A 17,114-nucleotide genomic window follows, 5' to 3' on the forward strand; every position below is an offset into this window, starting at 1 on the left:
AGAGAACAATATGAGAGGTTTGTTTTGATTTTACTTGCCTCAAAACATGGAAGAACAAACTAAATTATAGCTGCTGCGATGGGTCGGGTCCAGACATTTTTAGGCAATTCTGAGCAACCTCTGGAACCTAAGACGGCCATCTACCACTCTGAGCTAATTGGCAAGTAGCAACTCAACAGTGGCTTCACAAACTGAGTAAGCCATTCACTGTTGTGTAGGAAAGCAGCCATCCATGCATGAAAGGCAGATTTGAAACCACTGTAAAACATTCAGTTATTAAGACAAAAATCTAGACAGCAGGAGATGTTGGTAATTTGTTTGTAACAATGATTGATTTGCTTCATAAGTGAAAAAGTGATGTTTAAAATTGCCACTTTCACATTGACTCCACTTGTTCACATTAGAGCAAAAAAAAAAAAAAAAAAAATCAGTTTTTGAGATAAAATTCTGAAATTTGCCACACATCATCTACCATGACTCTAGAATTTTGTCATTTTTTCATGAACATTGAAGATTTATTTAGCAAGAATTTGCATGTATATTTTTACAGTACCATTTACAGTCAAAAAATTCGATGCACTATCGGCTAAATTTTTGAAAAAATCAAAAATCTGAGAAATGTAGTTTTTGTAGGATAGTCTGAAGATGCTCTGTAGCAAGTTTGGTGTCAGTTGAGCAAAAATTGTGGGGGGAGATAGGTTTAAGAAGTTTTACAGTTTTTGAAAAAAAAAACAGAGTGATGAACTTAATTTTGTGTAAAGTTGTAGCACATATGGTTGATTTGTTATGAATTTTCAAAGTTTTGAACTTTAGACACTTGCTGTCGCGCCACCATCAGGACTATTGGCTTGAGTTTACTGCTGAGGATATCTGGTGTGAGACTGGACCTTTGTGCAAAGTTTGGTGAGTTTTCACGCATGGGAAGTATGATTTCCTCGGAAGAAGAAAGAAGAAGAATACCTAGGATTACAATAGTGTCCTGGCAGCTTAGCTGCCCGCACCCTAATTAACTGCACAGTAAGCTGTCAGTAAAGCATATTAACCTCTGACTACCTCTTGAAGCTCATCGAGAGAATGCCAAGAGTGTGCAAAGCAGTAATCAGAGCAAAGGGTGGCTATTTTGAAGAAACTAGAATATAAAACATGTTTTCAGTTATTTCACCTTTTTTTGTAAAGTACATAACTCCACATGTGTTCATTCATAGTTTTGATGCCTTCAGTGAGAATCTACAATGTAAATAGTCATGAAAATAAAGAAAACGCATTGAATGAGAAGGTGTGTCCAAACTTTTGGCCTATACTGTATATATATATATATATATATATATATATATATATATATATATATATACATATATATGTGTATATGAAGTTCTTATCTTAGCCATCTGAGAAGATCAAATACATTGGTTTTGGTGCCTAACTGTTTCCCAAGTATATTAGTGTGTGTGTGTGAATGAATAAACGAGAGGCATTAATGTTAATCTCTTTGTAGAATGGTGCTTTATGAAATTAAGTCCATTCACTTGTATTAGTTTACAGTGCAGCCTTGCCACATCCAATATGGCGGCGACGTTGACGTACGGCTCAGCGCTCAATGCGGTGTCTATGTATATATGTCTATGGGTCTGCTCCCTTCAGACAGTCCTGCTCTCTTACTCGGGAACTGAGGAACAGCCTACATCTCTTTCCTGCTGGGCCTGGAACAGCCCAGATGCTCAGGCCCTTGCTCCTTGCCCTGAACCGTCAAAGGTGGGGCAATTGCTAACAGACTCTCTTTTGCCTGGACCATGACTTGCCCACGCTCAAGACTGAGGCAAACCTGAACCAGAGAAGTTAGACTCGCAAGCACAAGGTTTGCAACTAGCTTTCCAACAACAAGCAACTAAGTGAGTTAGCACCCAGTGTCTAACTCTGCAAGGACCCTGAGTGACTGGCTTCCTCGGATCAGAACCTTTGCAACAAGGACACAGCAAAGACTGCAGCTGGAACCACAGCTCTTCCCAGCCTTCTTCTGCCGGCTAACAAAGCAGTACACCACCAAGTGACTCTTTCTCCCATTCACTCAAGGATCGGTAAAGTAACAACTGGGCATAGCTTCTTCACAGCTCTACAGGTTAAGCAAGACTGTTTAACTTGTTGTATGTGATTTAATGCTGTCATTGAGTTATTGTTGTGATTGTTTGCAGTTAGGTCATTGATTAGTTGGCACACACACACACACACACACACACACACACACACACACACACACACCAAGCTTGTATATAGTTTGTTAGAATTTGTGTGTTTTGGTTTGCTTTGCTCGTTTGTGAGTAAATATAATTCTTTGGAATCATACCTGCTGTTTGTTTAATGTTGCACAAGAGTGAATGAATAGTCAACCTCTGCTGCATCAAGAACTCCAAAATACTTTACTGTTAATTTTGGTTATTGTCATTAATTTAATTATTGATCAAACCTCCAAATTAATTTAGTGTATTTTATGAGACTGATATCTTTATCTGGCTATCATTTTCCCTTGATGGGAATGGTGCCCCAGGAGGTGATTTAATGTTAATTAAGTCACATTATTCAACATAATTATTAATTATTATTAATAATTATTAATTATTTCCGATAGCCAATTGACCCCAACATAATTGGTGCCTCCGCGTGAAGCCCAGATTTAAATCCCTACATATTTGGTGCCACTTGGTGAGGTTTAATATGTTGATCAATACATGTTTGGTGCCGCTGTGTGAGACCTAAAATTATGTTCCCAACACTGCCATGGCTGAGTCTCTTTTGAAATGAAATGACTTAGACGCCCCGGTACTTAGCAACTACAGACCACTGTCCAATCTGCCATTTTTAAGAAAAATGTAAAAGTAAAATTTGAGCTCGTTTTTAACCAGATTATATGATCTCCCAAAACATTTTTGAAAAATATCAGTCTGGCTTTCAAACTATTTGAACTTGGTCCCCCAAGGTTCAATTTTAGGTCCAACACTTTGTAATCTTTACATGCTGCCAGTTGGAAACATCATCAAGAGGCACGGCATCAGTTTCTATAGTTATGTTGATGATACACAGCTGTACATCACCATGTCTCCTGATGACTCAGGACCAATTGATGCCCTTTTTAACTGTATTTTAGGTATTAAGCTCTGGAAAACAAAACCAAGGTATAAGTTATTGGTCCTGAAGCTCAGAGAGAGAGAAACTCAACACAAAACTGCAAGAACTGGCACTAAAACCCTGTCAACAGTTTAAAAATCTTGGAGTTATCTCTGCATCGAATCTTAATTTTGAAACACATATTAGAAATGTAGACAAAACTGGATTTTATCATCTTAAGAACCTTGCCAGAGCACAGCAGTTTCTCTCTCAATCCAACACACATGGTGCATGCTTTTATCACCTGTAGAATTGATTACTGTAATGCTCTACTTTCTGGTCTTCCAAAGAAAAACATTGCTCAATTACAGTAATTACAAAACTCAGCTGCCCGTTTGCTGAAAAGGACCAGAAAGAGAGCACACATGACACCAATTTTAAAGTCTCTGCATTGGCTTCATGTGTGCTTCAGAAAACTATAAGAAAATAAGAACAACCTCAGGTTTCTTTTCAGCACTGTAGCCAGGCTGACTGAGAGTCACAGCTCTATTGAGCCTTGTATTCCTTTAGCCCTTAGCAGTAATGATTTTATGATTTTTTTAATGACAAAATTCTAACTATTAGAGGCAAAACTCATGACTTCTTGTCCTAAGATAGTACCTATCTGCCCTCAAACACAGCTGTAAAATCTAATATATATTTAGATTGCTTCTCCCCGATTTCTCTTCAGTGATTTCTTCATCTAAATCATCAACATGTCTCTTAGACCCCATCCCAACTAGGCTATTTAAGGAAGTCTTACCTTTAGTTAACACTCATATATTAGACATGATCAATATATCTTTATTAACAGGCTATGTACCACAGTCTTTTGAGGTAGCTGTAATTAAACGTCTCCTAAAGAAACCACCCTGGATCCAGAGGTGTTAGCCAACTATAGACCAATATCTAATCTTCCCTTTATGTCAAAGATCCTTGAGAAAGTAGTCGCAGACCAGCTGTGTGATTTTCTCCATGATAATAATTTATTTGAGGAATTCCAGTAAGGATTTAGAGTGCATCATAGCACTGAGACAGCACCAGTTAAACTTACAAATGATCTTCTGATTGCTTCAGACAAAGTACTCATCTCTGTACTTGTTTTATTAGATCTTAGTGCAGCGTTTGACACTATTAACCATCAAATTCTGCTACAGAGACTGGAACACTTAATTGTCAAAAAAGGTTGTGCACTAAGGTGGTTTAAATCTTATGTATCTGATCGTTTTCAGTTTGTTGACGTTCATAATGAATCATCCTTACGTACTAAAGTTTGTTTTGGAGTTCGGCAAGGTTCTGTGCTTGAACCAATCCTATTTACTCTATATATGCTTCCTTTAGGTAACATCATTAGAAATCACTCTGTAAATTTCCATTGTTATGCTGATGATACACAGTTGTATTTATCGATGAAGCCAGAAGAAACTAATCAATTAACTAAACTTCATAATTGCCTTAAAGACATGAAAACCTGGATGAGCACCAATTTCCCTATGTTAAACAACTCAGAGACTCTTTATCTGATGACATAGTTTCTCTAGATGGCATTGCTCTGGCCTCTAGCACTACCGCAAGAAACCTTGGAGTAATATTTGATCAAGATTTTTCTTTTAATTCTCATTTAAAACAAACCTCACCAACTGCATTTTTTCATCTGCGTAATATTGTGAAAATTAGGCCTACCCTGACCCGAAAAGATGCAGAAAAATTGGTCCACGCTTTTGTTACCTCTCGGCTGGATTACTGTAACTCCCTATTATCAGGTAGCTCTAATAAGTCTTTAAAAACTCTCCAGCTAATTCAGAATGCAGCGGCACGTGTACTAACAGAAACTAAGAAACGAGATCATATTTCTCCTGTTTTAGCTTCTCTGCACTGGCTCCCTGTAAAATCCAGAATTGAATTTAAAATCCTACTGTTAACTTATAAAGCTCTAAATGGTCAAGCTCCGTCATATCTTTGAGAGCTCATAGTGCCATATTATCCCACCAGAACACTGCCCTCTGAGAATGCAGGGCTGCTCGTGGTCTCTAAAATCTCCAAAAGTAGATCAGGAGCCAGAGCCTTCAGCTATCAGGCTCCTCTTCTGTGGAATCATCTTCCTGTTGCGGTCCGGAAGGCAGACACCATCTCCACATTTAAGATTAGACTTAAGACTTTCCTCTTTGACAAAGCTTGTAGTTAGGGCCGGCTCAGACTTGCCTTGTACCATCACTAGTTAGGCTGACTTAGGCCTAGTCTGCTGAGGGGACCTCCTATAATACATCGGTTACTTTCTCTCTCTCTCTCTCTCTCTCTCTCTCTCTCTCTCTGTCTCTCACGTCCTGTTAATCAGTCAATCAATCAATCAATTTTATTTATAAAGCCCAATATCACAAATCACAATTTGCCTCACAGGGCTTTACAGCATATGACATCCCTCTGTCCTTATGACCCTCACAGCGGATAAGGAAAAACTCCCCAAAAAAACCCCTTTAACGGGGGAAAAAAATGGTAGAAACCTCAGGAAGAGCAACTGAGGAGGGATCCCTCTTCCAGGACGGACAGACGTGCAATAGATGTCGTACAGAACAGATCAGCATAACAAATTAACAGTAACTAACAGTAGTTATTGCATCTTGCTAACTTGGCCGTACTGCATATCACTAACTCGGCTTCTTCTCCGGAGCCTTTGTGCTCCACTGTCTCTCAGGTTAACTCATATGGCAGCGGTGCCTGGATAGTGTGGTGTGTGGTTATGCTGCTGCCGTGGTCCTGCCAGATGCCTCCTGCTGCTGCTGTTATGATTAGTCATACTTCTACTGTTATTATACACATATGACTATTGTCTCACATATGTATACTATCAAACATTACTTTCAACATATTGTACCACAGTAGCCAGAATTATAACTAATATTATTACTTTCATTAATGATGTTGTAAGCTACTGTCATTACCGTCTGTCCTTCATCTCTCTCTGTCTCTCTCTCTCTGTCTCTCTTTCTGTCTCATTGTGTCATACAGATTACTGTTAATTTATTATGCTGATCTGTTCTGTACGACATCTATTGCACGTCTCCGCAGCTGAAATGGAGCGCCTGTAGTTGGTGTCCTGCCAGGAGATCCTGGCGCCAACCCTCGCCAACAGGTCCTCAAACTGAGCCCCAGTCAGCCTGAAGTACCGCTGAAAGCGGCTATCATCCAGACGGAGTTCATGGAGGATGCACTGGATGCACTTCTGCAGGATAGGGTGAACCCAAAAACGATGGTGTTTGGCCCTCCGACGCATCTTCCAGAGCAGGTACAAAGCAGCGATGGTGGTTATCTCAGCCATGGTTGTCAGTGGCTACCCGGAGCTATATGATACTACATGTCTACTCTACAGAGACCGCAATAAAAAGGAGCAGGCTTGGGTGAAAGTCGCTGAGGAGACTGGTCTACTTGGTAAGTTCTGTAAATATGTGTCCTTAATTCGTTTGCAGAATGGTTGTACTATGAATGTTAGCACTAGCTTAGCTCCAGTTAGCACAGCCGGCTTTCACGCTACTCGCGCAAATGACGTGATAACTCGAATTAACAAAATGGTCAGGCGTCTAAACTCGAGCGTTACGGGCGGCGCGTTACTCGTGTTATGAGCGAGTAATTCGCTTCACTCGTGCCCGGTGTGAACGCTACATAAGGGCAGAGGGATGTCGTATGCTGTAAAGCCCTGTGAGGCAAATTGTGATTTGTGATATTGGGCTTTATAAATAAAATTGATTGATTGATTGATTGAACTGAGAATTGATTTTTAAAATCCTTTTATTGGTGTATAAAACTCTTAATGGTCTGAGTCCTACCTATTTATCAGAGTTGCTTTTATGGTATGAACCCTCTAGAACCCTTGTTTTTATTTTGTGAAGCACTTTGTGTTGCATTATTTTGTATGTAAAGTGCTATATCAATAAAGTTTGATTGATTGATTGATTGATTGATTGCTTGATTGACTTGGTTGGAACAATGATCACATGGTTAGCCGTCACATGATCAAAGCTGATGGAGAGTCCACTTGCATTTTGCCACAGCAATAACCAAACCTAAATACAGTGTTTATTATTTGGGCCAAGCCTGACACAGGGCCGAGGTTGGACCACTGACACCAGAAAAAAAACGTGAACTTGTGAAGCCTCAACATCAGAGTGGCTGTTGACAGTATGACTTTCTACTGATGTTGTAGACAAAAGGGTTTTCTCTGAGACTGGAACTAACAGGCCTACAGTGAAGATGATTAAAGGTTCCATGAAAATGGTAAAAGGGCAACAAGACTGGAACTACACTGACATGTTAAGACATGGTTGTCTGAGTGGTAATAGCTACAGTACTTACAGGACAATATTTTCTATGAAAAACTGAAAGAACTAGCAAAGAAAGAAGAGAGAAGGAGAGACAGATAAGCCCCAAGTAAGGGGTGATTTGAACTTTACCTGTGTAGTTTCATACAACAGTCTGATGCCTCCCTGGGATACGAAAGCCTGTCTGCCAGCAGTACTATGGGTGACCTTATGGAGGCAGCGCAGCAGTGTGTGGCGGATTGTTACTGCAATATGTTGAGTGTCCTTTCTGTGCCAGTCCTCATAAAGCCGCATGAGGCCGAAGATGTAACCCTTAGATACCACTGAGGAAACATTAGCCTCTGTGAGAGAGAGACACAGACAAATACAGGAGAGGGAGGGAAGGACATCAGTGCTCTGCTTCTCTGATATCTACTTAAATAATAGCTGACTGGACAGAGTGTGAACTGAGCAAATAAACATAACATCCAAAGGTGAATGGTGGTCTGTCTATGTGTTACTGTCACTGACTGGTAACCTGTTCATGTGTACCCTGCCTCCCGCTGTACATATAAACCATCATTGAGGTGTAGTGGGGCTGTAAATGTTTGTGTATTTGGTGCCAAACCATCACGGTTTTGGGTACACGGTCTGGTGCAGGCAGTCACACGCAAAATACACAGTATATAGATTAATGCACTTAATGTGCAACACAGAAGCAGAAAGGGATGATTAATTACTGAAGCAAATGGCATTTACATTGGTATATATAGCCAAGCTGCAGCTTATTCTAACACTCCCCCTAATGAACAAGTTGTACTTTTTGTTATTCCATTTATTTTGTATTTTCAGTTTCATAGTACAAAAGGTGCCATCACTGTTGTAGCCTGTTGTGATCTGTTGCTCTTTGAAAAATTGTTTGTTCAGTGTTTGGACAGTATAAAGGCGTTTGCACACTGACTCAGTTTTTTGCATGTGTTTTTTTAATCAATCATCCAAAAAAAGTGTTACACACAGAAACCTTGCACACTTAATCAGATGCATTATATTGTTCTATTTTTTGCTAAAAAATGTAAAGACACATTTGCTCCCTTGCTTCTCCTTATTTTTCCTTCAACAATTCTTTACTAATTTTTCCATTAAACCAACCATACATTTGTTTGCAGCATATATTGAAAATAAAAGTATTCACAAGAAAAGGGCAGCTGCATCATTCAAGTGATTACAATTGTTACAGGTGCCCAAACCACCACCCTCCCAAACCATCCCAACAATTGTGGCACGTCACTTTTAAGAGCCCATAAAATCCAAATTGTTCGAGTAATGACAAAGTTATTCAAAAGATCTGTTCAGCAGGGGTTGAACTGTCATGTGTGCGAGTTTGAAGCTGATAAGATAAACGGTGTAGGAGGAAATATTTTTTGAGAAAGAGAATTTTTGAAAAACAATATGTTACTTTGAAAGTGCAAATAGCTCACTTCCTGTTGGATTTAGGTCAGGGGTGTCATTTTTAGGTCTTGATGAGACGAACAAGCCAGCTTTGGTTTGATCTTTCTACAACATTCCTACGGGCAGCAGTGGCCATTTTAGTGTGTCTAGGTGGTGCAAAGATTGTCAGGAGGTTTTGTGGCACGTCACCTTGAAGAGGCCATAAAATCCAAACCATTTAAATAATTACAAAGGTATGGAAGGAAGGAAGATCTGTTTAGCAGGAGTTGGTCTGGCATGTGTGCATGTTTGAAGCCAATACGATAAACATTCTAGGAGAAGATAATTTTTGAAAAAACAGCATTTTGAGGCAAAATCTTACTTTGAAACAGCAAATAGCTCACTTCCAGTTCGGTTTAAGTCAGGGGTGTCAGCGCATGATTTGTAGGTCTTGATGAGATGAACAAGCCAGTTTTGGTTTTGTCTTTATATGACATTCCTACAGGCTGCAGCGGCCATTTCAGTGTGCCTAGGTGGCACTAGAGAGCCCATTTTGGCACTTTTGGGATTATTTGTTTTCATTTTAACAAAGTTTTCGCCAGTCCTGACATGCGTGCCAATTTTGGTGAGTTTTTGAGCATGTTTAGGGGGTCAAATTTGGGTTTGTAATATATATAAGACCTCCCTAGTAATACATTTTATCTGAAAAGCGCCTTTCAAAACAGTCAAGGTCATTGTACAATAGTAAAAAAAAAAGTAATAATTAACAACAAGGAGAGACAACAACACAGAAGAAACAATACAGAAAAAAATGGAAAGTGCAATCAGAGAGAGTATGCTAATTTGAACAGGAGTGTTTTGAGTCTGGATTTAAACAGTTGAAGAGAATTCATGTTGCGGATGTCAGGGAGGAGGGAGTTCCAGAGTTGAGGAGCAGAGCAGCAGAAAGTTCTACTCCCTACGGTGCTGAGGTGGGCACAGGGGAGGATCGGAAGGAGCGGGAGGAAGTGGCAATGTGGAGGAGATCGGACAAATATCTCGGGGGGGGGGTATGGATGGCCTTGAATGTGTAAAAGAGAATTTTGAATTGAATCCTGGATTTAACTGGAAGCCAGTGTAGTTGCTGGAGGACAGGGGTGATGTGGTGGAATGAGGGGGTTTTTGGTGATGATACGAGCAGTGGAGTTTTGGACCATTTGAAGCTTATGGAGGCACTTGTGAGGGAGAATGTCGAGGATGACACCCAGACTCTTAACCTGAGGGGAGGGGGAAACGGAGGAGCTGTCCATTTGGAGGGAGAAACTTTCAGCTTTAGATGTAATGTAGATTTCGTGCCCACAAGGAGGATTTCTGTTTTATCGCTGTTGAGTTTAAGGAAGTTAGATGTGAGCCAGGTTTTAATTTCAGAAAGACAAATGGTAAGGGAGAAGGGTGCGAGGGTGGAGTTTGGTTTAGTGGAGAGGTAGAGCTGGGTGTTATCCACGAAGCAGTGGAAATGGATGTTGAATTTATGGAAAATATTGCCAAGTGGGAGGAGATAGATAATGAAGAGAAGGGGCCCCAGGACAGAGCCTTGGGGCACACCTGAAGTAACGGGGGAGGGCTGGGAACTGAAGGACTGGAGTTGAATGAACTGAGTGCGGCCGGAGAGATATGAGTGAAACCAGTCCAGAGGGGCTTGGACCCCTAATAATAACTAGAAATGCAAGCAGTTATGAACGGGGTCCAAGCCTCCCAGCGCAACTCAGCCTCCAAGCTCCATGGAGCCCACAGTGGTCGGCCTCAAAGGACGACAGGCTCAGGGTGAGCGTCAGGACATAGGCCAACGTCTGAGCTGCAGTATTCACCGTAATGGGAAGTGCATTGGAAGTACTACAGGCTGAATGTGTTTGTTGCAATAAGTCATGCCCACTTTGACCAATCATTACCAAATTTTGCTGCTGGCCTCAAGAGTTTAGTTTATGGATATGTGATTTAAAATGTGGAAGTAACAGGAAAAAATGCATTTGCATCTGTTATATCGCCACCCAGTGGAGTATCTGCACAATTTTTGGTATGGTAGGTCTGTGTCCTATTCTACATGTACTCTATGAATTTCAAAGCGCTTAGTACAATAGTTCAGCTGAAATAAATGTTAGTTTTTTATCTTGTAATAAGCCATGCCCACTTTGACCAATCATGACCACCTTCAATATATGACCTCAGGAACGGCCCTACAACATACCCACCAAATTTCATAAAAATCGGTGTAGCTGTTTAGGAGATATAAACTTCCCGTGTTTATAGCGCCCCCTAGTGGCCAATGTTCACCAACTTTGGTTCACACCCTCACAGTCACATACTTACTTAGGATCTCAGGTTTGGGTTTGATAGCTATTAATTTGACAAAGATACGTTAGAATTTGCATTTTCATAGCTAGCTACAAACATTTGTTCATCAATAATTCGTACATTTTTTGACTGGGCAAAATTCTTTTGATAACTGCAGATCAGGTCCATCTTGTGAGTCTAGGTGCCAAGTTTCATGCAGTTGAGTCAAAATCTCGAGGAGGAGTTTGAAAAAGTAGGTTTTGCAAATTTTGCCATTTTTGGCGGATAAAAGTTAGGCACAAGGTGGTATATGAGTATAAGGAAATACGGTCATATGAATGTTTTCAGGGAAGGACTAATATGAATCACCTGAAGTTTGATGAAGATTGGACCATTTACTCCAAAGTTATAGCAATTTCCTGCTTCATGGCGAGACATCAAAATTAAACCCTCTGCAGCACACTTGCTAATGATATGTCATGTTTGTGAAGATCAAATATACACCACAGCATTGAAATTTCAGGTTAATCCAAAGATAAGTGTCTGATAAGAAGTACTTCCTTTCGACACTATGTGGCGCTATGATTATCAGGAAATATGGTAATGAAAATGTGTTCAGGGCGGGACGAATATGAATCATGTGAAGTTTGGTGGAGACTGGACCATTTATGCCAGAGCTACAGCAATTTAATTTTTCATGGCGAGACCTCAAGATTCAACGCTCAGCAGTGGGCGCACCATTCAACATTGGGAAAATCCTGTGATAACTTTGGGTCACAACATAGTCACGCTTACATGCACCAAGTTTGGAGTAAATCTGATTAAATCTGTAGGACAAGTTCATTAATTTTCAAGCCCTGGAAATGAGCAAAAATGCACAAAAGTGGCACAAGTAAATTCAAAATGGCGGACTTATCTCTAATTATTGACATGTAGATGTGTTCAGGGCGGGACTGTCATCAATCCTGTGAAGTTTGGGCAGGATTGGACCATGTATGCTGGAGTATGTTGGGTTTAGAGCATGCCTCCAAGAGGCTTTTTTGTACGTCTCTGGGCATTACATAAACCTGCCGAGTTTCATACATGCAGGTTAAACTAGCTTCAGGGGCTGTTTCCTCAAACTTTTGTAGGGGGCGCTACTGAGCCATTTTTTGGAACCCACACACGAGACCCTTAAAATATCAAATTTTTCACCAGTTCTGAGATGTGTGCAAAGTTTCATGAGTTTTCGGGTATGTTAAGCCTCCCAAAAAGGCAATTCATTTGGAGGAATAATAATAATAATAATAATAAATGTATAATAATAAATGCAGGTGTGGTGGTTTGCACTGTCGCCTCACAGCAAGAGGGTTGCCGGTTCGATCCCGGGCGTGGGAGCCCTTCTGTGTGGAGTGTGCATGTTTTCCCCATGTCAGTGTGGGTTCTCTCCGGGCACTCCGGCTTCCTCCCACAGTCCAAAGACATGCAGATTGGGGACTAGGTTAATTGATAACTCTAAATTTTCCGTAGGTGTGAATGTGAGCGTGAATGGTTGTCTGTCTCTATGTGTCAGCCCTGCGATAGTCTGGCGACCTGTCCAGGGTGTACCCTGCCTCTCGCCCGATGTCAGCTGGGATAGGCTCCATCACCCCCGCGACCCTCAAGAGGATGAAGCGGTTAGAAAATGAATGAATGAATGAATGAATGAATGAATGAAAAATCCTTGCATTTCAGTAGGGTCCTCGCACCGCTAGGTGCTCGGGCCCTAATAATAAAAAATCCTTGCATTTCAATAGGGTCCTCGCACCACTAGGTGCTCGGGCCCTAATAATAAACAGCACGATTACAATAGGGTCCTACGGACGACTTTGTCGTTGCTCGGGCCCTAATACTAAAAAACAGCGCGATTACAATAGGGTGCTATGGACGACTTCGTCGTAGCTTGGGCCCTAATAATAATAATAATTAAACAGCGCGATTTCAATAGGGTCCTCAGCGGACGACTTCGTTGTCACTCAGGCCCTAATAATAAACAGCGCGATTTCAATAGCGTCCTCCGCAGACGACTTCGTTGTTGCTCGGGCCCTAATAATAATAAACAGCACAATTTCAATAGGGTCCTCGGATGACTTCGTCATCCCTCGTGCCCTAATTAAAGCTGCAAGATACAAATGTGTACCAATTTTCATGTTCCAACTCCAAAAAAAAAACCCTATGGTGAGGGGTTTTTGAAAATTTCAAGGGGGCGCTATAGAGGCATTTTGTCCCCCCCATGTGCGACGCCCCTATCAGATGCAAGAGCTCGCCATTCTTGATCTGTGTGTCAATTTTCATGAGGATATGAGGTCGCTGAAGCCATCAAAAAGCCAAACATATTTGGTGGCGAGGGAGGCGCCATAGCAGCCACGCCCCTTGACATAGAGAAAAGCTTTTAACTTCTGATCAGTGTGGTCTCTGGATGATCTGTAAAAAACCTGAAGTCGATTGGATGAAATCCCTAGGACTAGTTCGTTAAAATACATGTAGGGGAAATACCTCTTTTAAAATATTTGCGCTCGTAATAATAAATTTTGGGGCACCAGCCTCCTAAGGAGAGAAGCAGCTAATCAAATTAATAACTCCGTAAATAAGCTGACTTATTAATTCGTCAGCACGCTTATCAATAATCAATCAATCTCAATATCTGGGTTATGAATTCTCTGGACAGTGATCTCAGTTCCTGTCCACAAGATATACGCAGACAACGACTTGGTGATAAATGAAGATTTATTTACTAAATAAGTAACAACTGAATAAATTAATAGCTAATGATGATTATATGACACACCACAAAATTAACAGTATATATATGGAATGACATGAGAAGTAACACTCTTGTGATTTGCTTAGTTTGGCGACAGTGGGAGAGCATTAAGTCAGCCTATGATAAACGGGGACCGCAGTAATGCGCAAAACCATTCACTGAGACCTAATGAAACCTAAATTAAAGTCGGGATAATTAACCTAACCGTCCTGTTCGACCTCCTTCTTCACCGTGCAGCGGCTAACTCAAGTTATGGAAGTTTTGGCCTACTTTCAACAGCGGGGATCACAGGTGAAGCTCTTTCAGGGTCCCTGGACTGTTGCGGCAGCTTTCCAGCAGAATAGCATGGCTGTTTCACAGCCGGGAAAGCAGATGAATTTCGCGATGTCCTGTGGGTACCCAGTGGCTGGTTCACGCTGCAGAAGGCCTTTGGGCTGGATGGAGGACCACTGTGGCAAGTGGCGGGCAGCCAGTTCCGAGGAATCTGGAGCAAAAGGGTGGGTCAACAGGTGCTGGTCTGCTTCGTTCTGGTTACTCGCTTATAATAATGTGACAACAATATCGCTGGCCGTTCGATATTGCTGTCAGAGTTACTATTACGTGTAAAAATGTTGAAAACACTGGAGATAAAAGAAAACTGGATCGATAAAATTTCAAAGTTCAAAATAACTTTGCTCGTGAGCACAAAAAGAGTTAAAAGCATAATAAAGGAAATTATGCACTACAAAAAAGTAAAATGCGAAAAAATACGGCAGACTCACAGTGTTGGGAATCAACATATAATTACCTCACACGATGGCACCAAATATGTTGCGGTCAACACACTAGGCTTCACGCGGAGGTATCAAATATGCTGGGATTAAAATGGCTATCGGAAATAATTAATAATAATTATTAATAATTAATAATTATGTTAAATAATGTGACTTAATTAACATTAAATCACCTCGTGGGGCACCATTCCCGTAAAGGGTAAAATGATAGCCAGTTAAAGGTATCAGTCTCATAAAATACGCTAAACTATTAATTTGGAGTTTGATTAATAATTAAATTAATGACAACAACCAGAATTAACAGTAACGCCTAAAGGATTTCGGAGTTCTTGACACAGCAGAGGTTGACTAATTATTCACCCTTGTGCAACATTAAACAGACAGCAGGTATGATTCCAGAGAATTGTATTTATTCACAAATTAGCAAAACAAACCAAAACACACAAATTCTAACAAACTACATACAAGCTTGATGTGTAAATGTGTGTGTGTGTGGGGGGGGGGGGGAGATAAGAGAAAGAAAGATAAAGGCGGGTGTGGTGATCAAAGAGGCCGTTTGGCCTACAAAACAAAATGGTTGACAACAGAGAACTACCAAAATGGCTGAATCAAGGCTGACTTCAAGGGGGAGGTGTTTGTCTGACCGTGTGGTCAGGACAAAGACAAAGGAAAAAAAGCGGGAACTTTGAAATGCCTGTTTGGATGTAGCTCTGTTGAAAGCCTATTTGTTAATGAGTCTGTGTCAATGTGACGTGTGTTGCAAATGGTCTGGCTTAGTGCAGAGACTGTTTAGTTGCATGCAAGAATCTGTTTGTGAACAGTATTAGCAAACTAAACACTTAGCTTTGGCGAAGCCAACTAATCAATGACCTAACTGCCGTCTACCACAACAATGACTCAGTAAACAGCATTAAATCACATACAACAAGTTAAACAGTCTTGCTTAGCCTATAAAGCTATGATAAGCTATGCCCAGTTGTTACATTACTGATCCTTGAATGGATGGAGGAAAGAGTCACTCAGTGGTGCTGCTTTGTTAGCCAGCTGAAGAAGGCTGGGAAGATGGTTTCAGCTGCAGTCTTTGTGGTGTCCTTTGTTCCAAAGGTTCTGATCCGAGGAAGCTGGTCGCTCAGGGTCCTTGCAGAGTTAGACGCTGGGTGCTAACTCACTCAGTTCCTTGATGCTGGAAAGCTGGTTTGCAAACCTTGTGTTTGCCAGAGAGTCTGTGATCAGTTGCCCTCCCTTTCGTGGTTTGGGCTATGGAGCAGGGGTTCGGGCCTCTGCTGTCCAGGCCCAAACGGGAAGAGATGTTAGCTGCTGAAGCAGCTGGAATAAAGAGAGCACTGCTCCCCGGTTGGAGCAGAGAAGAGGAAGGAATCTGTTGGAAGGGAGCACAAATCTACAGATGCCTGTGACATCAGAGTCACATGTCACTGTAAAGGTCCAATCAAGTTTTGGGACTTGAGTCTCACTGAGGTGTGAGGTGAGACCTCCTGTGGAGATGGGTGCCACTTAGCTCTCTTTGTTTGAAGACAAAGAGCATGCAGAGGGAAAAGCCTTTAAATCAGTGATGATTTTACCAAATGATAAATCATCTGTGGTCCTGTGAATCCCAACAACAGTACGAGTAATATGGAATAACTAACGAAAGACAAAAAACGAGGGAAAGAAACAAGAGTGAAGCAAGAGATAAGAGAACGTAAAAACAAGACAAGAGCAGAAACGAGACAAGAGTGTCAAGAGTGTGACAAGAGCGTGAGCCTTATCAGGCGCAGGGTATTTGATTGGATCAAAAAGTGGGTGGCGAGCCTGATCAGGGGGGTTTTCCCTCGTGATAAGGAATATCCCTTTTGAGATATAATCAGAGGAAACTTTAATTCTTTCCTGATACGAGGTTGTATACTTTAATATGTTACGCGCGAGTGATGCCTACTCTTCCCACTATGGTCCACATTGTTTCTTAGCATCCAATTAAACATACAGATTAACATTAAATCAAAATACACTCATTATGCCATGATATCAGCAAGCCTACGTCAAATACACACACTCTGATTAATTCAATGACAATGTATAATGAGAAACAGAATGAAGGAACACAGTCATGCAACAAGTTCATTAATAATACCTAATTATATCTTCATTAAAAATATACATAAAATGGACATCTTACGGTAACGCTTCTTAACTCCGCCACGAGATGGCAGTATAACTACATGTCAGAGGGTTGGAACTTAATATTGAATTCTACACATATAAATCTGGTGCTCTTAACAGGGTTGAAGCAAAGTACCATTAAGAAAAAAACATGATCATGTGCCTGTATAATTCAGGACCTGTCAAACGGTTAACAAAGAGGCACAAGGATATGACACATATATTTCAGTCTTA

At 40.9% G+C, this 17,114-nt stretch overlaps 1 protein-coding gene across 8 annotated transcripts in view; it reads right to left on the reverse strand.

Annotated features, from left to right (window-relative positions):
* LOC125887522 (cytosolic carboxypeptidase 4) overlaps positions 1–17,114 on the reverse strand; it is a 668,935-nt gene that overhangs the window by 470,169 nt on the left and 181,652 nt on the right. For all 8 annotated transcript variants that reach the window (XM_049574398.1, XM_049574403.1, XM_049574402.1 and 5 more), the window contains one exon: positions 7,584–7,792. In XM_049574398.1, coding sequence (XP_049430355.1) covers positions 7,584–7,792 — 209 coding nt within the window. The remainder of the gene's footprint in view (positions 1–7,583; positions 7,793–17,114) is intronic.

Source organism: Epinephelus fuscoguttatus, linkage group LG4 (assembly GCF_011397635.1).
Source record: "Epinephelus fuscoguttatus linkage group LG4, E.fuscoguttatus.final_Chr_v1".
NCBI classification, from domain to species: Eukaryota; Metazoa; Chordata; class Actinopteri; order Perciformes; family Serranidae; genus Epinephelus; species Epinephelus fuscoguttatus.